The sequence below is a fragment of the Chiroxiphia lanceolata genome, chromosome 19, assembly GCF_009829145.1.
Source record: "Chiroxiphia lanceolata isolate bChiLan1 chromosome 19, bChiLan1.pri, whole genome shotgun sequence".
In the NCBI taxonomy this organism is placed as follows: Eukaryota; Metazoa; Chordata; class Aves; order Passeriformes; family Pipridae; genus Chiroxiphia; species Chiroxiphia lanceolata.
The window spans coordinates 5,204,062-5,215,276 of NC_045655.1; the positions used below are offsets into that span (position 1 = coordinate 5,204,062).

The 11,215-nt window shown below is 47.0% G+C and overlaps 1 protein-coding gene across 1 annotated transcript in view; it reads left to right on the top strand.

Moving 5' to 3' along the window:
* Positions 1-11,215, top strand: part of UBE2O (ubiquitin conjugating enzyme E2 O) — a 62,146-nt gene that overhangs the window by 39,058 nt on the left and 11,873 nt on the right. Inside the window, exons 5-12 of the mRNA XM_032706586.1 lie at positions 1,087-1,150; positions 2,867-3,010; positions 3,638-3,747; positions 4,523-4,673; positions 5,457-5,959; positions 8,729-8,883; positions 9,791-9,903; positions 10,981-11,106. Of these exons, the coding sequence (XP_032562477.1) occupies positions 1,087-1,150; positions 2,867-3,010; positions 3,638-3,747; positions 4,523-4,673; positions 5,457-5,959; positions 8,729-8,883; positions 9,791-9,903; positions 10,981-11,106 (1,366 nt within the window). The remainder of the gene's footprint in view (positions 1-1,086; positions 1,151-2,866; positions 3,011-3,637; positions 3,748-4,522; positions 4,674-5,456; positions 5,960-8,728; positions 8,884-9,790; positions 9,904-10,980; positions 11,107-11,215) is intronic.

Below are 11,215 nucleotides of genomic sequence, written 5' to 3' on the forward strand. Positions count from 1 at the left end.
GTGTGGAAACTTGCAGGCTGGTGGTTTATAATCAAAAATGAAAAAACAGCCCAAGCTTGAGCAGCTTTGCTTTTTCCCTGTTATTTGCAACTGTATTAGGATTTTTTTCCAATGAAGACATAATCCAAATTCATATCTCTAGAGAGAGATTTAACCAGAGATGTTGAAAGAAATATCTGGTGAACTTATTTCTGCATAGCCAGCAGAAGGATCCAAATTCTCCTCCTTGTGCATGTTGGACAGTTCCTTGTGTGCTAACCCTTAGGAGTTCACTACATTGACTCTGTTAGTGAGGCCTGTTTTGTCCAACAAACTTTTTTTATTGATGCAAGGGAAGGAAGGAACCAGTGGAGGGCCAAGAGGCATATGGGCCTGGCAGCTGGGGAATAACCCATCTGTCTTGTAAATTGAGTGTTGACATTGATGTTTAAAAAACAGCAATCAAATCACAGTCCTGCAGCCAGCTCTAAGAGAAGTGAGTAATGCAAGAGCTGTAGCAGATGATTGGTGGATGCATCTGTGAGTTTGATTGTTTTAGTGTTCAGTTAACACAGGCTGGAAAGCTCTTACGTGTGTGTTAAACTGGGAGTGAAAAATAACCACACGTCTCTCTCTGTAATGCCTGCAGTTATTGGTGCAGTTTAAAACCTTGCTTGGAATCTGTTACCAGCTCCTGCATAGCTGTGTAAAATGAGGTAACTGTTTGCAAAATCTCTTTCTAATGAATCCTTTGAAATCCCACCAGAACTCACTCTGGAAATGAAGCTATTACTGAAATAAGTATACCCAAATTGCCTTTAGGTTCCAGCGTGGTGTGACTAGCAAATTTGCAGCAGACAGATCTTGCCAGCACCCTGCCTGTCATTAGTTTGGGGATTTTTGCATGCCAAATGGGACCCTTAGGTACCTTTAGTGCTTTTATAGTTTGTCTATAACTAGTTTTTGCTCTGAACCATAAAAGCTTAGTGATACACCACTGGGTGTATGGGCAGACTTGCTCAGGCAGTGGCAGATCCTTGGGTGCATTTTGCTTTTGAGGAGGATGGCTCTGGAAATGTGACTGTGTGTCTCTTGTCTGCTTTCCAGGTGTTCCATGAGCACAGAAGATGGAGCCAAGCTGTATGACGTCTGTCCTCACGTCAGTGACTCGGTGAGCTCCTGGCTCTCCTGAGAGTCTTCTTGATCAACTTTGTCTTCTAAACTTTTTATACAGGAGGGAGGGAGGAGGCAAAATTCATAGGCATTTATTAATCCTAAAAATTAAACAGCTGAAAAAAGCTTCACTTAATCTTCACTTGAAGTAAGAGTAACAGGATATAGTTTAAAGGTAATGTTAGTAATGAGCAGGTTTTGAAGGGGTATTACAATTAATATATCCAGCTACTTTCTTTGTAAACAACTTGTATAACCTGCTGTCAGATTGTTGGTGTCAAGGCAGTTCACTCACTGCTTGTTCTATCAGCACATACTTCAAAAGACTCTTACTCCATTTACTGCTTTCAAAACTGTTCTTCTGGAAAAAGGCATTTTGTTTAACAGGTGTGTTCCCAGGTCACATACAATACTGTCTGTTGTAGTCCATGGCATTCTCTGAATGGAGACCCTCCACCATACTGGCATTTTCCAAATCACAATGGCAGGGAAGGTTTTGCTGGCTTTTGGGTAAAACACACTTTGTGTGATGGGATCTAACCTCTCTCACCTTCTAAGGCTGATGACAGCTGACTCGTTCTTCCAAAGGACATCAGTAGGGCCTGGTTGTGTTGGGAGCAGCGGTGGGAGTTGACAGAGGATGGTGCATAATTCTTAGGAACTAACAATGCAGTCAGCTCTTATCCTTCCCAACCTTCAAAGCAAAGATCCCTTTGATCTAAAACTGCACTTCTAAAATTTGATGCCTGTTTCTTGAACAGTAAATGGAATATCAGTTCAATAGGATGTGCTGTTGTGGTTTTCTTGTTCTGTACAGAAAAGGAGTGGTCTGTCGCTCGATATTCTCCGGTACCTTCATCTCTGCTACTTTGAGTTGTGCAGTATGTCTTCTGCTTGCTAAATAGATGTTGTGGCAACATTCAGCTTCTGGTTACCCAATTTTGAGATGGCTTGTTTCGAGTCAGGCTGCCTTTAAAATGTACATAGTCCTCTGGGGACTTGTGGTTTGGTCTGAAACATGAGTTGTCTCCAGTGTTACTCTTGATCCTGTGCTCAGAATTGCTTTGTGTTAGATACTTCCCTGACTTAGATCTTGTCACACTGCTCTTATCCTTTCTGACAAAGTACAAGACTTGATACAGTTTTGTGCTCAGTATTTTATCTACCATAAACTGCTCTGTCCGCCCCCACACTCTGAATCTGAATAGCAGTGGGAAGGAGCTCTAGAAAAGCAATTGTTGTGTTTACTGTCCTGTTTTGTTTTCAAAGAACTTGTCATATTAGCTAATCCACCTAAGACAGGAATAATACTTACACACTTAATTTGACAAGCAGAGGAGTGAAGGCAAACATCCTCTGGCTCTGAAAGCTGTAGGTGCTTGAATTAGAGCATGGAAAAGAGATGGATGTCCTTGCCCAGGACTCAACCTACCTTGGCTACCTTATTACTGAGAACCTTTGTGTGGAAATATGCATCTTTTGTTCCTTGCAAGTGCCTTTGCTTCTCCCCCAGCAAGTCATAGTCCCATTTGGATGTGTGACAGAGTGAGTTGCTATAGGAACTGCTGGGCTGACTTCAGGAGAGAACGAGCTTTAGGAGATGGGCATCTTGCAGACTTTACCTTTATGATTAATCTTACTGATCACAAAGGAGAGAAATGCTGGAATCTTGAGTCCTTTATGTTGTTTTTTCCTCCTCCCTTTCCCCCCACAGGGTCTCTTCTTTGATGATTCATATGGCTTTTATCCTGGGCAAGTCCTCATCGGGCCTTCCAAAGTCTTCTCTAGCGTGCAGTGGCTCTCGGGTGTGAAGCCTGTTCTGAGCACAAAGAGCAAGTTCAGAGTGGTGGTGGAAGAGGTAAGGACTGACAGCCTGACACATGTCCACCTTCTGCACAGCATGGTCCTGGCTGGCTGTTTGGAGCAGAGTCAGCTTGCCATGGTAACCTCCCAAGAACAAGTGCACTGTGGCTGTGGTGTCCTGAGGTGACAAATTTCTCATTGTGGACTGACAAGACTTTTGAGTGTGGTTTGGCTTTTCCTACCAAGGGTCCCTGTAAGGTGACAGTGTGCCAGTGCATTTGGAGACCAGTACTGCTGATCATTAGGGTAGTAGAGGCACATCTATTGAAACTTAGTGTTGCATGCTGTCCAAAAAGGGAGAAATATTGCTGACTGCTGAAAGAGGGAGCAGCTCCAAGTCCATTAGCATGTCTCTTTGTGACATTGGACTGCTGATCTGTATGTACTGTAGCTTCTTTCCCAAGCCTTTTCTTGGAGCTAAAAGCTGTAGAAGCTCTCGTGTGGCCAGCAGCCATGGTATGGGAACACTGTAGTGGTCCTGGATGTGGTGAAACTGCACTTGGCCATCTTAAATGATAAAAGCAGGTTTGCAGCTTTCCTGTGTGTAAGCATTCAGATCTGAGACACTGGTCTAGGAAGGCCTCTGAAATATGAAATTGCCATTTCTGTCTTTGCACTGTAGGTACAGGTGGTAGAGCTAAAGGTCACTTGGATCACTAAAAGCTTCTGTCCTGGAGGTACTGACAGTGTGAGCCCTCCTCCTTCCATAATCAGCCAGGATAAGCTGTCCAGGTGAGATTCCCTTGAAAACCTCTTTCCACTCCCAGCACCCAGGGCCTGCACAGACTAAGGGTGATATGCCTACCAACTGATTAGACACAATGCTGCTGTTTCCAGTGGGTTAACCTTGTTGTATGCCTGCACATTCCAGAGCTTCAAAACTGAGAGAATAACTTCCAAATTAGTTTAGCAGACACTTTGAGTTACTAGCACAAGGGTTGGTGTCCTGCCAATCCCCTCCAAGTACTCTCCAGCTGAGAAGTGCATAGAGGAAAGTGGTGTCTGTCCCTTCCCTCCGGCCTGGAGCAGACTGCATCTCCTAACCCAGGGTTTCAGGTGTGGAGCTCAGGTGTGGAGCTCCGACCACGCTGGTGCTGAGGCAGCAACTGGTGCCCTCTGCAGGCTGCAGCTGCCAGAATAAGCTGCACAAGCTCAAAAGAAAGGTCAGATGAGCAGTAACACAGTGCAGTGGGTCCTACCTGGAGCTTATGTGCTGGAGGAGAGCAGCTCTCGAATGACAGCAAAAAAAACCCCAAATGTCTCTTGGTAGCTCTCTCTGGGATGGGGAGCTGGAGGGAGGGGAGTGACTAGTGTCCCACCCAGTCCCTGGTGAGATTCCCACTCCTGCTTTAGAATTGTGTGTCTGGAAATGATTTGGAGTGGTGTTCTGCCACCCCAGAAGAAGCACTGTCAACCTGAGGTCACGCCAGCCTTGTGAAGGCCCTGATCACTGCTGGCTTCTGTTCTGTTTTGCTCTCTGTTCATGACTGTCCTTCTGTTTTGACAGGGTGAAGCGTCTGGGGTGCTTTGACCATGCCCAAAGGCAGCTTGGGGAAAGGTGCCTCTATGTGTTCCCGGACAAAGTGGAACCTGCAAAAATCACCTGTGAATGCCCTGAGAGGAACTGTGTGCTGGGTGAAGGATCAGTTGCCAAAAAGGTGAGTGAGGGGTGGAGGGGAGGCGTTTACTTCTCTAAGCATTTCTGGTCACTGTGGCTTTTAAAGCAGAGATCTTCCTGGTAGTCATGTGGTCTGAAATGTGACTCCTGAAATGGTTGTAAAGAGTAATGGCCTGTTGTTGCCAGCAGGGAAGTCACCTTGTAGAGCAGTCTGACTGCACTGGGTGAAGCATGCAGCTAGCACAGTGAGGGAACATGAACAGGACCTTGTGCACAGAGGTGTCACCTTGAAGGGGTCAAGGTGTGCTCTGACAGCCTGGACTTAAAAACATATTCTTTTCATTTAGCATGACCTCAGGTTTCTCATGGAGCTGAACTGTTCAGTTAAATCTTTGCTACAGTGAGACAAGAAAGTTGTCTTTGCTTGCTAGGCCAAGTGAGTCATGCTATGATTTGTACGTGCTGACTGCAGAGCCACGGTGTTCTAGAATAACAGGATATCACCAGTGTGGATGGTGACCTCCCTGCATAGCTGTGTCTGTTACACAGATTAACTTAGGCATCCTCTTGTGACCTTCCATAACAAAACAGTTCAAAACACGCTTAAAATAACCTTAAGGAGCAAAGCTCACCTTCCTTGGACTAGTGAGTGCTGCTGCAGAGCAGAGTAGTGGTGAGATGCCTGTTTGCAGAGTACTATGGTGCAGGTGAAATGTGCAGAGGCCCATGGGTGCTGCTTTGCACAAAGCTGAGTGTTCCCCAGGCTGGCTGGCAGTTTGCTGAGTGTCCAGGCATGGCTCTGACCCACATCTGCTTTCTCCAGGTGAGGCGGCTGCTGAAGAAGCAGATAGTGAAGATCATGTCTTGCTCCCCGGAGTCTCAGGGCACCACTGAAGCCCCTGACAAAGAATCTGCTGCAGCTGCTGACCAAAAATCAGAAGAGCTTAAGCCTGAATCAAAATGTGAGCTGGATGACTCTTCCAACAATGCACCGAGTCCTGGGGAGGGAAAGGAGGAGCAGCCTGAAGAAACAGGGAAGGAGAAAGGGGGAGCAGCAGCACGACAGCAGCAACCTCCCTTTCTGCTGAAGGATGAAGGATTGTCCGACTACCGGCTCCAGTCCATGGAGCAGGATGCTGACGATGAGGCAGCTGATGACACTGACGACACGAGCTCTGTCACCTCCTCTGCGAGTTCCACTGCCTCGTCCCAGAGCGGCAGCGGCACTTGCCGCAAGAAAAGCATCCCCCTTTCCATCAAAAACCTGAAGAGGAAGCACAAGAAGAAGAAGACCAAGGTTTCACGAGAGTTTAAGCCAGGAGACAGGTGAGTTGGGTTTCCAAACGCACGTATAATTGCCAGAATCTCCCTTATCAAAGTTCTCAGATGTAAAACACCACCTCGTGGAGGTGGAGGATGAGTTAGGACAGCACTTGGTAGTAACCACCAGCAATTATCTTGTGATGACTGTGCAGTGGCCTGTGTGGAATCAGCTTGGGCTCAGTCCAGCTCCTGATGAAACGGGGGCCACGTGACGTGACACTGATGCTATTCTACTTCAGCTGTGCCTCAGGGCATCGACAGCATATCTGTGCTGGGCAAGAGGTGAATAAAGATCATACAGCTTAAACATGACACTAATTGGTTACCTTATTGGCAGCTTCTGCAGAGACACTGAGGATAGACTGTGCTAGGAATGGACAGCTTATCCTAGAGAGCTGTCTCCAGAGCAGCACGGAGGTCTGGGCTGGCCGAGGGGTGTGCTGTGGTGGTCTCTGTTATCCTTACCTCCTCTGCACCGAGACCTGCAGCTTTTGCCAACAGCATACTTTTAAATATTAGCTGTTTTTTAGTGAACTGAGTGCACTCACTCCTCAAGAGCCTTGGAGGAATTACAGTAGCTTGCAGGAGGGAGCATTGCATATATATGCCCATTTCTAGATAAAGCTGGATCTCAGCGGCTTTTGCCTTTTACCTAACTTGATGTCATGGTTTGAGAGCCCCAAAATCCAATTCCAATGGTTTTACCATTTTATAACTGCAGGGGGAAAACTGTTTCCCCCCACCACACTTGAGAATGTTTGAAGTGTTTTCGTGGGATGCAAAGACATCTGACAACTGGCCTGCCTGTCTGCTGCTTCCCTGGGCTACTTAGTTATGTACAGATCCTGCATCAGAAATGAGCTGGTGCAGGAGAACATGTGAGAACTCTCCCAGGAAAGTGACTTTGAGTGTTGAAGGGACCCTGTAGTTTGAGAATGCCATGAACTTCATTGGCATTTTGTGCAGGTATTTTAGCTTTGCCTATATGTAAGGAGAGCTGTTCCTTGAGTCCTTGTGGGTTTTGGAGAAATTAGGTGTGAAGGTCGCAAAGCTCAGCAGAGCAGTATTCCAGTGAAATTAAAAAACTGGAGTGTGTGCCAGAGTTCCTGGGAACGGATTCTTGGTTCACTTTTCACATCTCACTCCCCCACAGAGTGTCTCTGTTTTACTGAAGGTTTTGCTAAGGAGAGCTTAGCTAGAGAACCTGGTGGCTCTCTGCACCATTCAGGCAGTGGGGAGAAATCCCTGTGGCACCACCAAGAGATTCCTGTGCTGGATCTGGGCAGCTCCCTACAAGGAAATGCAGAGATGACCATGTCACAGAGAAAGAAATAGAGGCTTTTTCAACTCAACACAGTGAGCCTCCAGCTGACACTTTCAAGGGCATATGTGGCAGCTGGTCACAGCTCAGTGTGAGGGGTCGTTGCTGTTTGAATATTCTGATGAGGCTGGTGAGGCCATCGGAGATGTGCTGCCAGGCACTGCTGAGAAATGCAGGGTGGATGGGCTGCCTGCAGTTAGTCACCAGATCTGATGTGTCAGCTCCTGGAGCTCTGACTGCAGGGGCCAGCTCAGCATGTGGCTTTGCCATCATTGGGTGACCTGCTGCAGCTCTCTGGGCAGCACACGGACCACTGGATATCTTTTAGTGAGGACATACAGGGATTTTTATTAATGTCAAGCTGTGATTTTTTTTTTTGTGCTGCAGACAGGACTGTGTCATTTCCTTGCTTAGCCTGCCTTTCCACTCCCACCCTCAGCTGCTCTGTCCCCCAAGGAACCATGTTGTTGGCATATCACCCACCACACTTGGCCTGTTACAGACCCTTCTCTGATAATTTCTGCTGTTGAGTGCTGGCCCTACTAGAAACTTCATATTTCCACTTTAAAAATATTTCTCTGACATTCATAAAAGCAGGGCTGGGAGCAAACAGCTGTGTGCCTATTGTGTCGTCTTTACGGTTTGACTTGAAACCAACATAAATCCAGCACTTGTGTTATTCTGGAAGGCCTGGCCAACAAAATAAAGGCGAGATTTAAAGTCAGCATGGGATTTGGTTTGTTCTGTGCTGTAGGAGAGATGAAAATAGCAGAGGGCTCATGAGAAGAGTCTGTCCAGCTAGGCTGCAGCTCTGTCCCTCCTGCCCCAAGCGCTTTGCCTCCTCAAGAATCCCTGTGAAGCCCCACAGCAGAAAACCAGCATGTGGTCCATTGTGGCATGTTTGGGTTTAATTTCTGAGCTGCAGAGACATATGTATGTGTTTGAACAGCTGGGAAGGACACTTTTCTCTTTTTAAACAAAATCCTTTTACTTTACCCATATTCAATGTGTTCCCTATTTTCTTTGTTTTGTTTGTTCTCTCTGGAAGGGCTGTGATGCTTTATCTTTCCAGTCCCATGCTCTTCTAGCTTCAAAGACTCCTCAGAGCTGCCAGGCTGGAAGATGGTCCAGTGGAGAAGATCTTAACTCTCAAAGTATTTGAATGTTCTGTTGTGCCTCTGCCAGGGCTAGAAAGTGGGTACTGGTAGATATTAATTAACTCCACAAGGAACAAAAGAGAGCTCAGCATCAGCTCCCTGGAAAGTCAGTCCTCCTTCAGTATAGACTTGCAGCAGGGATTGAGAACCCATCAAAACAAAGCCTGCTGTGTAGCTGCTTCCACGGGGCCTAGATGGGTTTTCCTGACTTGCTGATCCGTGTACCTTTGCGTTGCTGAGATGTTGGCAGCATCACGTTCCCTTTGGTAACTCGTTGCCTTTCTGTGTTCCCAGGGTTGCTGTGGAAGTGGTGACCACGATGACTTCAGCTGACGTGATGTGGCAGGATGGCACCGTGGAGACAAACATCCGCTCCAACGAGCTCATCCCGGTCCATCATCTGGACAACAACGAGTTCTGCCCCGGCGATTTCGTGGTGGACAAAAGAGGTATTGGGTGTCCAAACAACGCTCCTGGGGAACAAACGTGCTTTTAATTGCAAAGTGTTGTTCAGTCTGGATCCCCTCGTGTACAGTCACTCTTTTTAAGTAGCTGTTAGTGCTCACTTGAGGTGGGCACCTACCAGGGTGGCAGTGATTCAGCTGACTTAACATGAATGGCAGCAGAGAGCCTTTATTTACATACCAAAGTTGAACTGTCACAGCAGGCAAGATGTGGAAAGAGTAAATGCCAAGGAGCCAAGCTAGGATTTTCAGTATTTCTGCAGAGCAGGGGTGGCCCACCTTCTCCTTGAAAGTGCCAATAGCTCTGAGCTCTCTCACAGAATGAGGGGAGAAATGAACAGCTCACCTCAGGCTGCTTTCTCTGTGTGACTGGTTTATCATGACTCTCCCATTTTTTTTCATGAGGTGTTTTGGGATCCAGAGGCAGCTTCTTGAATCCCTTCTCTTCACCAAACGGATTGTTGATGCTAGTGAAGGTCACAAGTTCAAGGAGACTTAGAACTTTTGGATATGAAATACTGGTGACACATATTCTGGCTCTCAACTCCTTTTCTAGTGGGGGTAGAAGATACTGTCAGGTTGGGGAGCAGGAAAGCTGGCTTAGCAAAAACAGAGGCTGTTTTTCGTGGCCATTTCCCATGAGTAATACTCTGACTGGTCTTCTGGGTTGGACGTAGTCTGAGGAAACTGAAGTTACCCATCAGCTCCAGCTCTACCGATCTAGTTTGGCAACAATTTTGACTGTGTAGGAAGAACTGTTTTTCCTCGTGCCATTCACAAATGGAAGGCATCAGCCATGAGAGCCTGGGAGCTGACAGCCTCAGTCACTGAGCAAAGCCCATGCTCCTTTCCCTGATTTGTCTGTTTTCTTCTCCACCCTTGTGACCCAAAGGTCAGAGCTCCCAGGACCCCGGGTTATATGGAGTGGTGCAGTCTGGGGACCATATTGGCCGTACCTGTGTGGTGAAGTGGTTCAAGCTGAAATCCAGTGGAGATGATGTGGAGGTGAGTGCCTGCTCGAACCAGCTAAGAGAAAAGCAGCCACAAAAAAGCACAAGCTTCACAGATAAACACAGATAAGTGTGGGAATCAGTTCTGTACTGGAGTGTGTCCTTGAGGATGAGAACAGCAATGTGCTTTTGGGACTGAGAGGCTTAGCTAGAGTGATGTCACTTCATAGATGCCTGCAAGGCAGTGAAGAGCAAGCAGAGAGTTTACATCCAGTGGTAACCATCAGGCTCTGGTATGGATGAAGATTTTTTTTTTTTCCTGAAGCTTTCATGGGCAGTTGATTTCTTGAGTTCACTCTAAGAATTTTTCCTTCCCGTGTCCTTGCTAGTTCACTGAAAGGGGATTAATCTATTGCATGTTGTCATGCTTACCTCTGCCAAGTGCCATTGCCCATAGTCAGCCTAATGCCTTTTTCTTGGGGTTTGTAGGAACACTGTTTTCCAGAGTCTTAACAGACTTCAGCTGGAGATGAGAGGGGGACTTGAACAAAACTGGTGTTCTGCTTTCTGCCTTAGGCTAGGACCCTATTGTCATAGCTGAGCAGGGCCTTCACATCCAGAAGCAGAACATCAATCTGGCCTGGGGTTGTGCTCCTCTTTACCCATTTCTCATTATTTGTGAGCTCGTAGCTCTCTTCCTCCGGGAGAAATCAAAGGAAAGATGTTTCCCATTAAGTGACAAGTTTTTTGTCATATACTTCCTATTGCTTTGGATCGTTTCAAAAGTAAACTCTGACCCTTTGGGCCCCAGCAAACTGCTTTGAGAAATCTGGGTGTTTGGAAGGGAATAAAACACTGTGCTTGCATGTCTCATCTTCATGGTGATGTGGAACCTGAAGTAAAGGTGAGGTGAGCAGATGAGACAGAATATCTGCTTCCTTTCATTGTTGTGCCTTGATTGACGTGCTGCAAGGATGAGGTGACAGGAAGGGACAGGAGCAGCTCCTTGCAGGCTGTTGGAGCAGCTGAAAATGGACAAAATATAACACAAAGTATTTTGAAGTGCTGAAGGTGTGCTGTGGGGGTCAGTGCAGCATCCTGGGGCTGACACATCATTCTGTCTCCGGTGCAGCTGATCGGGGAGGAGGAGGATGTGAGTGTGTATGACATTGCTGATCATCCGGACTTTCACTTCCGCACGACTGACATCGTGATCCGGATCGGCAATTCGGATGGAGCCACGGCTAAGGAAGACGAGGTGGGTCCTGGGCACAGTTAGCTGACCACATTGTCACCAAGTATTGGTGGAGACACTTAAAAGAGTCAGTAGGAGGGCTTTAGGCCCCACAGGGGCATCCTAAACTCCC